The 17,366-nt window shown below is 40.0% G+C and overlaps 1 protein-coding gene across 2 annotated transcripts in view; it reads left to right on the forward strand.

The window, feature by feature from the left end:
* Positions 1–11,655: 11,655 nt before the first annotated feature.
* ERICH3 (glutamate rich 3) overlaps positions 11,656–17,366 on the forward strand; it is a 113,371-nt gene continuing 107,660 nt past the window's right edge. For both annotated transcript variants that reach the window (XM_077120611.1, XM_077120613.1), the window contains exon 1: positions 11,656–12,028. In XM_077120611.1, the coding sequence (XP_076976726.1) occupies positions 12,006–12,028 (23 nt within the window). In that variant the 5' untranslated portion in view covers positions 11,656–12,005. The remainder of the gene's footprint in view (positions 12,029–17,366) is intronic.

The following is a 17,366-nucleotide window of genomic DNA, read 5'->3' on the forward strand; positions in this document are numbered from 1 at the left end:
GAGTTTCTTATTTACTCTGAGAACAGGGCCTGTAACTGTCCTCCTGAATTGTGAACAGAGGGTCTCTTTGAAACACTCTTAACCGCTATCCTTGTTCTGGCGATGATTGGAGAGCCTTTTATTTAGTCAATCTGGAAATGAATAGCTGGTGGCCAGCAGGGAGGAGGTATAGGGTGGAATGGCCACAGAATGGCACTTTTAAAAAAAATATTTTTATTGACAAATCTTCACACATATACAGTCCATACATGGTGTACAATCAATGGCTCACAATATCATCACATACTTGTGTATTCATCACCATGATCATTTTTAGAACATTTGTATCACTCCAGAAAAAGAAAAAAGGAAAAACTCATATACCCCAGACCCCTTACCCTTCCGTTTCATTGACCACTAGTATTTCAAGCTACCCAATTTATTTCCCCCTTATACCTCCTATTATTTATTTTTGTGCTTTTTTTTTTTTTTTTTTTTTTACTCAACAGAATTGCATTTTGACAATCTCGCTCTCTCATTCCTTTCCACCCATTATTTCCTACCTAATCTTTTGCCACTTCCTCTGGGAATTCCCCAAATTCCAGGTATCCTCTTTATATTTGGCATTTTCTTCTCTTACAATATAATCCCCAAAGTGACAAGGTTACTTTGATCTTGCCACTTTTGTTATCATTCACCAGCTCTTCCTTTTATCAAATTAATTTCATAGTAGTTATTTCCTTTATAGGTCCCTCTGCATTCATTCCCTTCTGACCCCTCTGCTCCACTGCAGCCGAGTGTTTGCTGTCCCCTGTGGGTACCGTCTGTGTTTCTCTGGGCTGCATCCCTTTGCCTCCCAGACTGGAGAGGACAACCTGCATTATTAGGTGCTATTTTGTAAAGAAATGGAAAAAGGTAAATTTAGTCTTCCTTTGGCCAAAATGTGACATATGGCCACATGTTATGAAAGGTTTAACAACCTTTTCATAACAAAGAACTCCTTGTATAATAGTTTTATCATCATGAACCTAATGATTTAAGAAAGACTGTATTTTTATTCAGAAATACTAATTAAAAATTGGTAATGTCTTCCTATGAGACAGCCAAATGCACTGCAAGGAAATGATCCCTTATTAAATTCTAATAAACAAGAACAAAGAATACTATTAGTTTCATTTAACTTAGACCACCTTACTCTATGTAAATATATTATTTCTTCTAGATTTGTATAACCTGAGAATAGCTTGGAAGCCCATAATCGTATCTTAACAAACTTGTGAGGTTGGCAACCCTGGCTGGGAACTTCTGGGTTATGAGTTTAACTGGAATAATTAAAACCAGATTATTTAATGAGAAAGATATTATGTATGTTAAAAAAATAGAATGTTTTAAAACTGAAAATTATGTATTCCCTTTTGATTTGCTTCTTTAATATTAAGATGTCTATCTTGATTATTAATATGTCTTAAATTCTCACTTATTCATGGGTGAATTAAGTATTTTCTTTCAGGGGAGGCGGAGTGGTGGATAAAGGAATTCTGCATCAGGACATCTGGTTCTTCTACTTATAGCTGATGGAACTTCCTTAAACCAGTTCACCATTCTGAGGCTCAGTATCATTATCTGAAAAAAGGAATCAATAGCATCTACCATGATGGTTAGTTTCATGGTGTTATGGTGTCCCGTTTTTTGGTCAAACGCTGGCCTAGTTGTTACTGTGGCACTATTTCATAGGTGGGATTAGCATCTATGATCAGGTGACTTTGAGGCTACCTTCAGCCATGTAGGTGGGCCTTATCCAATCAGTTGTAAGTCTTACAAGACAAAATAGAGATGCAGAAGGGATTCTGCCTGCAGAGCTCACCTTCCACTCCTCCCTGATCTTCTCTACAACTGGCGTTGAAGATTTTACCATCCCTCTGCCTGGAATGTATAGTCTCTGACCTGCCCTGTGGAATTTGGACTTGCGAGACCCTAGAATCACCTAAGCCAATTCCTTACAGTAAATGTCTTTATATGTATGTATGTGTGTTTTCTCTGGAGAAGCCTAATGTACCTACCTTATACGACCTGAGGATTAGATGGGAAATAGTGACTAGCACAGTGTAGGCGGGACATAAGTGGAGGCCATATTTATGAGGAGGAGAAAGTTACCATGCTTTGAATGCCTACCACATGCCATACCCTCCTCATTTCTTAATGAAAGCTGAGCTTGGGGACCATAAGTAATTTTCCCAAAATCACACAGCTAATATATGGCTGCACTAAACACTATAGGTTAGGTTTGCTGTGATAACCGATGTCCCCATAATTTCAGTGGCTCTAAACAGCAAAGGTTTCTTGTTTGGTTTCATGTCCATCATGGCTTCAGGGGCAGGGGGCAGGATCCTCTCCACCTTGTCCTCACTTAGAAGGACAGACTGCGGAAAGTGCCACCATCTGGAATGTCATTGATTGCTGGGCCCCATGAGAGAAAGATGGGGAATCCTGCAGGAGTTCTTAATTCCACCCAGAAATGAGTGACGTGCATCACCTTCCCTCTATTTCACTGGTCAGAGCAAGACCTTGGTCATGCCTAACTTCAAGGGTGTGGAGACATGCAATCGTCTCCTACAACCCAAAGTGGAAAACAACCAAATGATGGTGAATAGGAACACCTTCCATAGTGACAGAATCCAGATTCATATCGAGGTGGCTGATTTATATATGGACTAAATAGGGAAGCCAGTACCTCTCACCTCTTTTTAAACCCGTTCTGTTTGACATGACCTCATGGGTATCTCTGAAGAAAGTTCTCAGAATTTAAAAATAACACATACCTAATTACTTGAGTCTAAATGCAAAGGCATGATGTCGAGTAAAATGGAGGGGATTTATGGATTTTCTACTTTTTGTGTGGTAGGTTGAATTATGTACCCCAGTTTAACCATGTTTTTAATTTTAATTCACATCCCTGTGGGTATGACCCATTGTAAATAGGACCTTTTGAAGATGTAATTTTTATTTAAGATGTGGCTAACTGAACCAGGGTGGGTCTTAATCCAGATTACAGGAGGCCTTAAAAGGAAATAAGCCATGGAGAGGGCCCAGAAGTCAGGAGACAAAGCAACCCAGAAGAGAAAAGAGAAAGAAAAGGGCATCCCTATGTGCTGTAAAGCAGGGGCACAAGCCAAGGTACCTCAAGGATCACAAACAGCCGGGACCAGAATGTGAAAGACTTTGGGGAGAAAGGGTTGCCTTGCTGACACCTGGATTTTGAACTTCTCTGAGCCTCAAAACTGTGAGCCAATATATTCCCATTGTTTAAGCCAAACCATCACATGGTATTCGTGATAGCAGCTCAGGAAAACTAAGACAGTGATTATGGGTCACTGAAACTGAATACATACATTCTCTTTAGGACTTTGCCTTTTCTGTTGTCATTTTGTGGGTAAAGCTGCGTATTCCACCTTCCCCGGTGTTCTAGTTTGCTAGCTGCTGGAATGCAATATACCAGAAACAGAATGGCTTTTAAAAAGGGGAATTTAATAAGTTGCTAGTTTACAGTTCTAAGGCCAAGAAAATGTCCCAATTAAAACAAAGTCTATACAAATGCCCAATCTAAGGCATCCAGGGAAAGGTACCTTGGTTCAAGAAGGTTGATGAAGTTCAGGGTGTCTCAAGTGGAAGGGCACATGGAGAGCACAGTCAGAGTTTCTCTCTCATCCTGAAAGGCACATGGCGAACATGGTCAGGGTTCCTCTTTCATCCGGAAGGACACATGGCGAACATGGCGTCCTCTACTAGCTTCTTCTCTCCTGGCTTCCGGTTTCATGAAGCTCCCCAGGAGGCATTTTCCTTCTTTATCTCCAAAGGTCAGTGGACTCTCTGCTTCATGGTGCTGCAGCATTCTCTGCTCTCTCCAAATACCCTATTCTTCAAAATGTTTCCTCTTTTATAGAACTCCAGTAACTTATCAAGACCCTCCCAAATGAGTGGAGACATGTTGTCACCTAATCCAGTTTAACAACCACTCTTGATTAAATCACATTTCCAGGGAGATGGTCTGATGACAGTTTCAAACATAGTATTGAATAGGGATTATTCTGCCTCTATGAAATGGGATTTAGATTAAAATATGGCTTTTCTAGGGGACATACATCCTTTCAAACCAGGACACCTGGCTTTCTAGATGTTTCTCCATACCATAGCACATTCCAGTGATAACAACTGAGCTTCTCCCACTATTTGGTTTACAGCTTGGAAAGTGGCCTTGGTTGCTGTGTGTGACGATAGGGCACATCCAAAGGCTGGTGCCATAAAATTTTGTGCCTCCGTTTCCAATGTCATGGAGCCTCAGCTCATCAAATGCTTCTCCCGCCTGACTGACCATTTAGTGGAGGGATAAAAGCTCCCTATGGTGACAGTCCAGCACAGGTGCAGATAATAAACACTGTGCTAATGATTTCTCCTTCTTAACCATTACATGGAATCTGATGTGGACTTCATTAAATGAGAAAAAAACTTATTGAAACAAAGAAAAAACTTATTGAAAAACTTATCTTCTCAGAGGAAGAGAAAAATCTCATGATTCTGATCTCGGGTCAGCTATGGCAGAGAGCATATTACAAAACTCAAAGAATCACCTTTTTTCTTTCTAAATGAGTTTGTAGAGCTTTAGGAGTTCATGGTTTTGCTGTTTTAATCTGCCTACCTATTGATTTATTCTCACTGCTTTGGGCTTTACTGCAGCTGGCTGGAATATGATCTCTCCCTCCAGCTCCTACTCCAGAACTGTGATTTCCCTTTCGTATTTTCTTTGATGCTAGTTCCACAACTTCCATTGCTTTTATCATAATGGGAAAGCCTCATTAATTCAGAATTTGTGATCACTCCAACAGTGACACACCTTTTTTTTTTTAAACCTTTGTACTCTTAGGGAGAAAGAGTTGGTTAAGCACTTATTAGTGAAATAATACTTGCTTGTCGAGAGAACGGTTAAGCCTCATAAGAAAATTCCAGAATTTCCCCTAGGGATGCTTACTTATACAAAACTAACATGTTAATTACCACAAAGAAATCTTCAGTCAATATCTGTTTTTCAAGGACCCTGTCAGGTAGCACTTCCTTAATCTAGTTTGAGTTGCATTGTGAAATTCTAGGTAGCAAGGCTTTTAAAAAATATTTTATAATGATGCAATAGATCAAATGGTTTGTTCCATGAGTTGACTGTCATCTACCTCCCATTTGAACAATCACAGTCTTCTGCTCAAGGTCATGAATGACTTCTAACCTGAGCTTAAGAAGTACAGTATTCTTGTCCACATGCTCGAGTTCACTGGCTCATAGCACCCCCTTTTCTTCTAGCTGTGGAGAGAACAAGACAACTCAGTCAGCAGAATATGATGCCAGAATGCATGAAGACCAGCATTATTTTGTTTCCTTGTAAGAGCCAAGTATACTGTTATTTAAACCAGGTGAAGCTAGAAAACATTTTAGAGATGTTTGGCCTTAAGAGTGAGATGGTGTGAAGACTTCTGTTTATTCTGTCGGAACACAGATGTGCAATCAGTGAAATTCCTGTTCTTCTGTTTCTTTTCATAAACCATATTATTAAACCACTATGCATGGGCAAGGTTGGGAGACACAGCTGGTGCAACTGAGAAGAACTTTCACTTGAGATCAGTGATTTTATATTTGTTACTCTCCCCATGTGTGACTATAGTTTCTTACTTCTAGGAAGTGGGAAGGAATAGAGCAAAGTGGTTAAGAGTATGGGGTTCTGGAATAATGGAGAATGAGATTTGAATCTCAGCTGTTCCCCTTCCCAGCTGGCGTTTAATGTATCTGGGCCTCAGTTTCCTTATCAGTAAAATAATGATAAGAATAATACCCATCTCGTAGTCGAGAAGATTCGATGAATAAAGCATTTAGCATAGTGCCGATACATAGTAAGCAGTCCATGGTGTTCTCTTGTAGTAGTGGAAACTTAGTTCTGTGTATTGCTGGTGTGCTCTTTATTTCTCATGGCAAACAGTAGTGTCAGTCATCTGTAGCTACTTAGGAGACATTGGATCAAGTTAATAAAATTAGTCTTCCATTGGTTAATAAAATTAGTCTTCCATTGCATCAGGCCACTGTGATGGGTGCTCTCCCTCTCTTCCCCAAATTCAACACCCGTGGTTTAGAATGCATTTCTGGTGATCAATCATAGTCATGGCGAGCAACTTAACATTCAACAAATTCATTCATGCATGGGCGAAGCTAGAACTAGAGAAACAATCATTTATGACCCTTGTTATGTTACTTTCTTCATGCCTTTTCCTCTAACTGGAACGGCCAGGAAAATATGAATTATCCTTCTTATAGTATTTATTCAACAAATACTTATTAAGTATATCCTAAATTCCTGGCAATTTGGTTGGTTCTGAAGGGGAGAGAAGGAACTTACCCTGGGGTTGGAGGTGACGAGACATGCAAGCAAATAGCACAGTAGAAGGATAGACTGCCTGAATGCTACAGGCACACATGTTAGAAGAGGAAATGACAACAGCAGCATCTTTGGCATACCTAGGCCTGTTCAAATCTCATTTCCTTGATGAAGTCATCATCTCCTACCTCTTGTCCCTTCTTCTCCTCTTCTTCTGTTCAAATCATAGCCTTCATTAATGTTTGGACTACAGAATCCAGGACAGTGTCTACAAACACTGGCTCATTCCACTTTGAGTTTGAAAGGCCTAGATGGAGAGGTCTCAGCTGGGGGAAAACATGGTCTTTCCTCCAGGGCCCACCTACCTGGCCATCTCTCATTCATCCTTTAAAGTTCATCTTAAGCACTGTCTTCTTTGTCACTCTTTCCCTGATTTCCCTAAATAGCCTTTTTGGGATGGGATTATATGTTTATCAGTAATATAATATTTTAAAACAATATAAAAACAAATAATCTTTATTCTTGCAGATATTTCAGTGGTTTTACCTTTCCATCAGTCTCTGTCTGTGTGTTTCTCTCTTCACTCTCTCTTCTCTTCCATCAGGGACAGTCTCTTTCCTCTCATACTTCAGAATCCCTGGGAGAGGATAATGTGGGATCATACAGGTAAATAATGAGATTAGTGAGAAATGTTGTTCAGAATCACAAATAGTGGGCACCTGGCTGGAAATGGTGGGAGATGGGATGGAGTAGCTGCATTAGTCATAAGACACCTCTGAACTGCATCTTATACATATTTCTATTGCAGCACTTAGCACTTTGCTTTGCCATTCTTTGCATAACTTTATAGCCCACAGACATCAAACTGAAGGCAGAAAAGAGTTCTGTTCGTCTTTGAGAACCCAGACCTAGTAAATACCGATTTCCCATGGCCACTAAATAATCCCTTTGATGGCTCCCTTCCAATCATTGTAGTTTTCAGATTTGATCCAAATTAGAAATAGTGATAGAAGGATCTGGAGATAACTTGCTTATTCAGGTTACTCAGACGTCCCTATTACATTTATCACTTTAACCATTGAATGTGACCTCTCAGCCTTTCCTATATCTAATGCTGCACTTCATCAAATGACTCTCTGGAATTAAGCTTATTCAGGAGGCTGGAAAACAAATTCAGGCAGTGCACTACATTCTTTCGATGGCTTGAATTTAAATCCTTGTACATATGCCCTCCATTCTCCAGCTTTTCAGTGCTACAGCTTTGGGTGATCCAAGCTAATATTGGAGGACATAAAGTATTTAGTAGCTTTCTTGTAAACTTAACTATCTGCACAATTGAACCTTTCCTGATGAAAGGCTTCCATTACCTACCTCCCACTGGGGTTTTAAATTGTTTCAATAAAAGAAGTTAGCCTTAGGGTATAATTGAAATAATCATAGGTATCTATTATATCTGGGGAGAATGTCTTGATGACCATATCTTTATCTTGGGTGAGAAAGATGAACATGTGGGAAAACTTATATTCCTTCCACCTGAATATCAATTTTTTAAATTTATTGAGTACCTACTCTGTGAGAGGTACTGTGACAGGCACTGGGGATCCAAGGGTGAAAGATGCAGTGATTGTTGTTTTCAAAGTTCAGGAGGGTAAAATCTCTCTCTCCTCATGGAGGTGATCTTGGACAGAGGTTAGCATACTATCTCTGTAAAGGGCCAGACAGCAAATATCTCAGGCTCTGTGGCCGTAAGATTTCTATCGCAACTGCTCAAGTCTGCTTTTGCAGCATGAAAGCAACTATACATGTTGCATAAACAAACGGGTGTGGCTGCATTCCAAGAAAAATTTATTTATGGACACTGAAATGTGAATTTCATATCATTTTCACATCATGAAGTAGTATCCGTCTTTGTTTGTTTTTTTTTTTCTCAGCATTTACAAATGCAGCAACCATTCTTAGCTTGTGGGCTGTACAAAAATGGGCCAGTGGGCCTGTCTGACTTGCAAGTAATTGCCCAGCCTGGATCTAGGACATGGTCACAGGGATTCCTAAATCCAGATAGTGTTCACAAAAAGCGAAGATCCAATCAATACTCTAGATGGGATCCCTATCTCTTCTCCTCTCTCGCATCTCCTAACCCCCTGCTCCACTCCACAGATCCTTCTACACCACAGAAATTATTTTATAAATTTATGATACTATTGGGGACATCTGGGAACTTGTTTTCCTGTGAGAAAATGAAAATGACTCCTGTGACTGTTTGGTCCCTGAAACAGTTTAATTTAGTTTTTTTCTTTTTTCCCTTTTGCTACCTCCATACTAGAAATTAACATAAAAATTCCTTCTGGCTAAGTTCCCAATACATTTTCGCAGTGAGCATTTTCTGAAGTGAAAATTAGTAGCTTCCTTGCAGTTTTCATCAGGGATGTGAAATCGTGCGGCTCACAGGGGTAGAGAACTCAAACCCCATTTATGAATTAATACATGCTGTTGAGGGTACCTTGTTGTCTACCGAGTGCCAGGCATTCTTTTCTGCAGGCTCCTGAGTACCTCACAGTGTATTTTAATTTCCCTTCTCATTCCGCCAGGTGAAGGAGTACCATTTTCTATTTGCACAAATGAATTAAAATGTAACAACTAGTACTTAGATTAGATTAGATTATTTACCCTCAGGGGTTTGCAGCACCTGGGGCAAATTATATGTCCTTTTCTATCTCCTCTATTTTTATTAGGTGAACTCTAGTTACAATGAGAGTAAAGGACATCCTCAAAGGGGAGCCACTGAGTCAGAGTAAACATAGGGGAGGGACTGCTGGTTCACATCCCATTTAAGGTTGCACACTGATTGGGTTTCTAAAGGTCTTCTTTGTTTAAGCATAAATGCCACTTTCTTCTTTGATCACCTCTGCCTCCCTTCAGGTCTAGTTCTCCGGTCCCCAAAGCATCCTCAAGTCCCTCAGTCTCAGCTAAACCTAAGCTGTTAATTTAAAGTCCTATTTTTTTCCCCCAGGATGGCTATGATTGTTCAAGTCAGAAAATTCTGGTATATAGGAAAATTTGACTTCTGCAGCAATTCATAGGAATGACGGAGAAAAAGAATTATAGTTAAAAACAATTATATGCATTGAGACCAAAGAGAGCTGGATTTGAATCATGTTCCCCCCCCCCCCCCCACTTAGGAGCTATTATAGAATTCAGGCAAAAGAATTAATTTCTCTGTGTCTCAGTTTGAATAGCTATACAATGGAGAAGAAAAACCTACCTCATGGAGGGGTGATAAGGTTTAAATGAGATAAATGAGCGTGTTTTAGTTTGCAAGTTGCCAGAATGCAATATACCAGAAAAAGAATGGCTTTTAAAAGGAAATTTATTAGGTTGCAAATTTACAGTTCTAAGGCAGTGAAAATGTGCAAATTAAGGCAAGGCTATAAAAATGTCCAAACTAAGGCGTCCAGGAAAAGATACCTTGGCTCAAGAAGGCCGATGATGTTCAGGGTTTCTCTCTCAGCTGGAAAGGCACATGGTGCCATCTGCTAGCTTTCTCTCTAGACTTCCTCAACAGCTTCCCTGGGGGCATTTCCTTTATGCATCTCCAAAGGTCTCTGGCTGTGTGCACCCTGTTGGTTCTGGTGGCTCTGTAGCTTTTTCCAAAATGGTTCCCTCTTTTAAAGGGCTCAGTAAGCAACTCTACCTTGAATGGGTGGAGACACACCTCCATGAAAATCATCTAATCAAAAGTTACCATCCATAATTGGGTGGGTCACATCTCCAAGGAAACAGTAAAAAAGATACCACCCAGCAATATCGAATGAAGATTAAAGAACTTGGCTTTTCTGGAATACACAACAGATTCAAACTGGTACAAGCAGTGAATAAATACTAAATAAAAATGCTATCTGTTTTGAAGGGATTTTTTTCTTTTCTCTTTCATTCATATTCCAAACAGTTGTCACCCTGCTGCTTGCTTTCCTTGCAAACTGAAATAGAGGAGCTCATATTCAAATAGAAAGGTCAGCCCTATATGCCAGCAAGTGTAGTACAGGGGCGGGGCAGAGTGAAACAGAGGCACGTCCAGGCGGAAAGATTCAGAGAGGCCAGAGGCATTAGCTCACCCTGGGGATGGCAACGAGGGTGGTGGTGTTTTTGTTTTTGTTTTTGTTTTTTTTGGTATGCTGTATTGTAGGGTCACATTTCATTCTTTTTCCATATGAGTATCCTGCTATTGCAGCACCATTTGTTGAATTATCTGTTTTTGTTTTTTTTTGTTTGTTTGGGAAGTGCATGGGCCAGGAATCGATCCCGGGTCTCCTGCACGGAAGGTGAGAGTTCTAGCACTGAACTACCCTCACACCCCGAAGGTGGTGTTTTCCTAAGCACTGAAGAATAGTAAGAAGTTTGTCAGGTAGTCAAGGTGGAAGTATGTTCCCATTAGAAGGCAAGGGCAAGTTTGGTTTTGCTAGAGCTTAGGGTAGTGGAGATGAAGAAGAGGCACCATCAGGCTGAAGATGAAGACCGAAGCCGGGGCCAGATGATGAAGAGTCTTGCAATCTTTTAGGAAGATTGGACTCTGTCAGGCTCAGTGGAAGTTGAGGATGTTTGGAAAAGCAGACCACCATTAACGAGGTGATTTCCTTCTCACCTCTGAGTGTGGATAAGCTAGAAAAGAGATCGCCATGCATATATACAAACTTTCACTTATTTGTGGGGAACCTGAGATCTGAGGTCAAGTTACAGCCAAAAACCTGACAAAGCAAGAACAGCACCAGGACTAGGTCAAATATGTCAAGTGGATCCAGTGATTAAACTTGATCCACACCAAGTTCCTCTCATTCAAATCTAGGTCTCTTCAGTTAAGCCCCGCATTTTACCCCCTGGATGAGAACACAAGTACCTTTCCAGTATGCTTTACTGAGCGATAGCATCTCTGTCCCTTTCTGAATGTCAGAGCTGTCAGCCCTGCCTGTCGGGAGTGGAGACAGTCAGCCAGGAGCAAGGATGGGGATTTTCCAAGGAGGAAATAGGCCGATTGCAATGCCTAGCAGATGCAGAAACAAAATAAAAATCCACAGCAGACTGAGAAAGGGGTCTTCCTTCTCTCTTTGGGAATTTACAACCCAGGGCCTGTTTTACAAATGGGAACCTCTACACCAGCCAGTGGCTGCTCCCTCTTCCATATTACCCTCAGCCACCCCCAAGCCTTCCCTTTCCCAGGGCCTAGGAGGCGGCACACCAGCCGAAAGGCGTGTGTGCCTGTTAGTGTGCATGCAGACTGCAGGTGTCTGGGGAACTCGCTCCCCCGAGCAACGGAGCTGGGGCCTGCCGGGTCTCCTCCCACAGCAGAGGCCAGGAAAAAAGGGGGTGGAAGCTGGGCTTCACTTGCAGTTTCCCCAAGACTCTGTTCCAGGCAGCGCCTCTGCTTCTGCAGACCCGCTGCGCTTGCTTCCCTCCTCCCTTAGCAACCCGGAGGCTGCGGACACCGCCAGCGGGGGCGGCCCGCCAGCCCAGGTGCCCGGCGCCCCGGCGACCGCAGTGCGGGGCCACCCCGCGAGCGTGACTGTCGCGCCCCACGCACACACCCTCCACGTCCGCCGCGGGGTCCAAAAGGGATCCTGCAGAAATGAGCCATTCTCACCCCGCTGGGTAAGTGACAACTGGAGCTTTTCCACGCCGCGGCAGGTGGCGGCTTCAACCAGCGGCCCCTCCTCCTCCCTCCTGCTGCGGATAACAGGGGCGAGAGGGGGAGCAGGAGGGAGGGCTGGGAAGAGGGAAAAAAATAATACGGATTCTGGGTTGCGGGCGAGGAGGGCAGAAATCCTAAGCATCACGGATCCTCCTTCCCCTTCCTCATTTCTTTCACCGACTCTCTCCCCTTTTGAAATTGTCACTCTAGAAGGATAAAAAAAAAAAAAAAAATGGAGGAAACCGCATATATTAAGCAGGGACTTGGGGTGTGAGGACTCTAATGTTTCAATACAAAGGTAGAGGTCACCAAAACATGCACTTCGTTTGGAGACCTGGGACTGAGGGATGAATTCCCACTGCGGTGCCGGCTTTCATCAAATGAGGGTGTTCAATGTTGCAGAAGTTTTCGTTGTGAGGGGTGCCCCTTATTTAAGGATTTTTAATCCTTCAACCTTCAAAGGGTCATGGGGGTCTTTAAAACATATTTTAATCAGGGAAGGTGATAAGATACCAGAAAGAAAGCAGGGCCCAAAGGGGCATGTGTGTTTGCAAAGGATCTGCCAGTTGTTTTGGGTAGGATGACTCTTCAGAAAACCTATGTTGGCAATTATTTAATCCATTTTAGAAAGTTAACATGGTCATAATTGGTAGTTGCAAAAAAGCAAATAGTCTTGTTCTTTTTATTGGAAGGGAGAATATCCAATTTCCTTTTGAATGAAACAATCAATGCATATTGATGAGTTTTTATTATGATACGTCTAGTAAGTGGATAAATACACTAGTTGTTCTCGCAACTAATTTAAAGATGCTTTCCTTTTTAATTGAATTTATTGCGCATTTTCAAGAGTAGCAAATTAGCAGAGGACAGCATAGTTAAGATCATTTGGCATTTGTGATGTTTGAAATACCATATTAGTTGTTGTGTTTGGAATTTGTAGTCAAACTTGAAGATTTTACTCGTTACTGGATTCTCCGGTGTAATGACTTAAATGACAATGCTTGAACAACTAAATGCATATAAGGTATCATTTTGGAAGCCAGTTGCAGAACTTTCTGGAAAGTCTTGTGGCTATGACTCAATGAGACTTTTATTTTATCTCAAAGTGAATTTAGTTTAGATATTTTAAATTGGCGATGCTGAATCCTGTGCAATTTTAGTTAGCTGTGGGTTTTGTGGGTACTAAATGGTACTATTTTTCTGCAGCTGTTGTTTGCGGTATGTCCACATTCAGGAAAATGAATGTGTGAGTCTTGATTGTCTTCCTGTGTTTTTCAAGTTTTTGGCTGTTAGAATCTGATTAGGCCATTTAATTATCTATTTTAAAATGTAGAAGAACCTGTAGCTGGTTATTAAATTGTGCATGATTGAGATTTCAGAAACTGAAGTTGAATTTTTCTGAAGCTTCATTAATTCCAAATGCATGGATAGAAGGACAAATTTGTGATTCAGTGAAAGAACATGCTACATGGTCTTCTTCAAGCAAGATATTAAGATAGCAAAACTTATTTTGCACTAAAATTTTAAGCTCCTAGAGAGTGGGCACCATATCTTATTAATCTTTGTGTCCCCTTTAGCTGGAACAGTGTCCAGCATAAAATAAAAGCCAACAAATATCTGTTGAATGAATGGCAGTGATTGCCTCACGGTGCCTCTAATCTGGGGATCAATATATTCTCATATGAAAACTGTCTTAAGAGGTAAACATTTATGAAGTGCTTACTAAGTGCCAGGCCCTATTCTAAGGTTTGACATGCAATACTTCATTTACTCATCACACCCACCTCAAGAAGCAGGTTCTACTATCACCCTCATTTTTACAGATAAGGAAACTGAGTTCTGTGATGTTTCTAAAGGTCTTACAGCCAGGAAGGGTAGGGGTTAGATGAGAAGCCAGATCATCCAGCTTCTGAAGTTATGTGCTTTACCAGTACACGGTGTTGTCCCTTTAATGATATAAGCAGAGGCCCAGACATATAAAAATTCTAATCTAGACCAGAATGACAGTCAATAGTATTTTGATATATGTTAAGCTAGCCTTTTGGTAATGGTGGGTATGTATGTTTAGATATTTTTTTAGCTCACTAAAAATAAATGATAACAGTACGTAGAAATTTAGCAAATATAAATGTCTTAAAATTCACCCAAGAACCAAATTATTCAATCGTTCAATTTTCCCTCCAAATAAAAGTAGTGATTTTTTTTCTTTCTTGTCCATGTTACCATTTGGAAACAGTAAAAGTTTCAGTAGCAAATAAAAGGTTTCATTAAAGCTGAGAAAGCTTTTCCATCATTACTGAAGCAGTTTGTGCTTATTACATTTTAAGGAGAAAATGGTAATAAAGTGCAATTGTACAACAAAATGGAAATTTTAAATCCCTAAAATTCTGCCAATCAATAAGTGATGCCCTGATGCTTTCTCCTGGTGCTTCCTTGGAGTTACACTGTTTACTCAATTACAGCAGGAAGTACTCGACATAAAAGCTGCAAAGGGCCCGTGCTGACTCGTTCAAATATAGTTTGGAGTAAATAAAACTGGTCTTAAAAACTTCTGCCAAAGATAATAGAGACTTTGAATCTGAGCTGCTTTGTAATTTAGTGGAAGTCAACTATAAAATAACATTTTTAGTGTTGCCATCTCTAATGAAATTGTTTTAGAGTGGAAAATTTTAATTGATAGTCCCTTCTTGTTCGTTAAATATCACCCTGTGTTGCTATTTGTGTATATGTTTGCAGTTGCAAACTAGTCCTGGAGGTGGAATGGGGATCTTATACCCCTCAGTCAAGCCATGAGGATAAAATGATAAAGCTCTTCGGGCTCCTTTTGGAGGATTGTCACTTAACCCCCATGAAGCTGGGTCCCTGTGGAAAAGATCTGCTTGGCTCTGTGTCGAGATAGTCACGCTGAGCTGAGGAACTGGAAGACTGGGCACATTGTAGTTTACAGCAAGATACAAATGCAGAAGACGTTGCCTGATTCGAAAGATTATTCCAGGGTTCAGAAGCATTTTTGTGCACGTTTAGACTTATCAGTTTATACCCTTTTAATGTAAAGAAGGGTTTCTGTAACAACAGAGTATACTAAAGTGGGGTATAAAAAGAATTAACATATTCTTCATACTCCCTAAAAACTAAGCCCTTTTTCATCAAAGGCAGAGAAAAAAAATGCTGTAAAGAAATTGTAAAATATGCAATTTTGCAGTTGTCAATTTTTAGAGAGTACGTATATCCAGAAATGACAAAAATTATAAATCCACCATGTTATTTACTATAGGAGTACTCTCTGCATTCTTGAGCAGCCTACATGGTTTCTGCTTTTCCAGTTAACAATGTAGTGCTTTGAATGGGTGATATTCGTCTAGTCCATTGTTTGCCACTGACACTCACCTCAAAAAGTATCTCTTTCACACAGAATTTCAGACTTAAAACTATTAAATATACAAATGCAAATTGGGTAGTTTTATTCACCTTCTTGTTAAACATTAATAAATTCACTTTAAGGAGTAAGTTGGTTCTGGTTAAATGAGGTGACTTGAACACATTCATTTGTCTTGCCTTCCTCTGTGATGATTTTGTGTTACACGTTCTGCTCTCCTCCATTTTATTTTATTTTTAATGAAAGTGATGTTGTCTCTTATCTCTTTGTTTATTAAATGTTATTCATGTAAGTAGATGGAAACTGAAATAATTTGTTACAGCAATATCACTCAGGTCTTTGAATTCTGTCAGGGTTACATGCCAAAATCATACATCGATCTATCACCAAAAAATATTTTTAATGATCTTTCAAATCATAACTCAAGTAGGTCCTCCTTCAATTGGGTCCAATAGCAAAGGATTAGAAACCACCTGACTTGCAAATTTGTTGCCAAATCACGAAAGCCATTTGTTGTATCCACGTTCCCCAATGGTCCATTTATCTGTTTCTCACAGGCTTCTATACCAATACATCTTAATAAGACATCAGATGGTGAGCTGTATGCCTTTTTTTTTTGTAAAGTAGAAGGAGGATTAGAAAAGGCAGCTGAGAATCAGAGTGATCAGAAGTTCATTTTCAGATAGACCAATATTAGGAAAGAGTACAGAGGCAACTTGAAGATCTAGACATCAATTAATTTAGAACTATTCTTGTCCAGGTTCTCCCAGGAAAGTTTTTGGGTATATACAATAGCATGTGTACCCCTATAAACTTCTGATTTAGAGACCAGAATGCTGCTAAATGTGGTCTTCTGCAGAATTCCACTTCCTTTCTCTCACTCTCTGCTGAGGAAAGGCATCTCTAATCAGGAGGAGAGATGGAATGGACTTCCCAACTTATTTTTGAATATTAATAACTATGTAAAAGTTTTGTCAGGGAGATGGAAAATGAAAAGTTCTCTGACCTGATTCTCAATTCTAACATCAGCCTTCAAAATATGAACCTGTAATATTTATATATTTTTGAGACTTTAAGATTCCATAGATAACATTTTCAATGAAAACTTCAGAATCTAGGAACCAGTACTTACTAATATTTTAAAATATTAAAATAACATTCTGATTTGTAGTTATTCACTTTGGTACAGACCAAGAGAAACAGTATGAAGACTGAATTATTGAATCTTCCCCTCCTGTGGCTTACTCACTTCTTCATACTAATTGTTGAAAGTAGTGAATTCTTTGGAATGACTCCATAAATGTCAGTTTAAAATAAAACTTTCAAATTGGATGTGGGTAAAATTTCTAAAATAAACATATATAAATAATCTAGGATTCAACATTCATATTGGTTTGCAAGTGTCTTTGGCACCTTTACCTACACTGGAAATCCCAAATGATAAATTATGAGTCTGTTTTATACAAAACAAATAGGATAAGAAAAGTGATCAGTTGAGTTATACTCAAAGTCAACTCTTGGGCCTACAAAAAAAAGTAGTGGACATATGTTTTTGCTTTCAATTAAAATAAAAATATAAGGTATATGTATTTATATATAGTTAGCCCTGTAACTTAATTTTTTGTTTAAATGACTGACAGCTGGTCCTGATTATGTTGAGTAGGAGGATTTGTGTAGTGTGCTAAAAGGAGAATTATTTGAGTGGGCCTATGTAATAGTTAGGGTTCTCTAGAGAAACAGAATCAACAAGAAATACTCGCAAATAAAAATTCATAAAAGTGTCTCACATGACTGCGGGAATGCAGAGTCCAAAATCCGCAGGTCAGGCTGTGAAGCCGATGATTCCAATGGAGGGTCTGGATGAACTCCACAGGAGAAGCTCACCAGTCGAAGCTGGAAGAGAGCCTGTCTCTTCTGAATCC

This window comes from Tamandua tetradactyla, chromosome 11 (assembly GCF_023851605.1).
Source record: "Tamandua tetradactyla isolate mTamTet1 chromosome 11, mTamTet1.pri, whole genome shotgun sequence".
Lineage (NCBI taxonomy): Eukaryota > Metazoa > Chordata > Mammalia > Pilosa > Myrmecophagidae > Tamandua > Tamandua tetradactyla.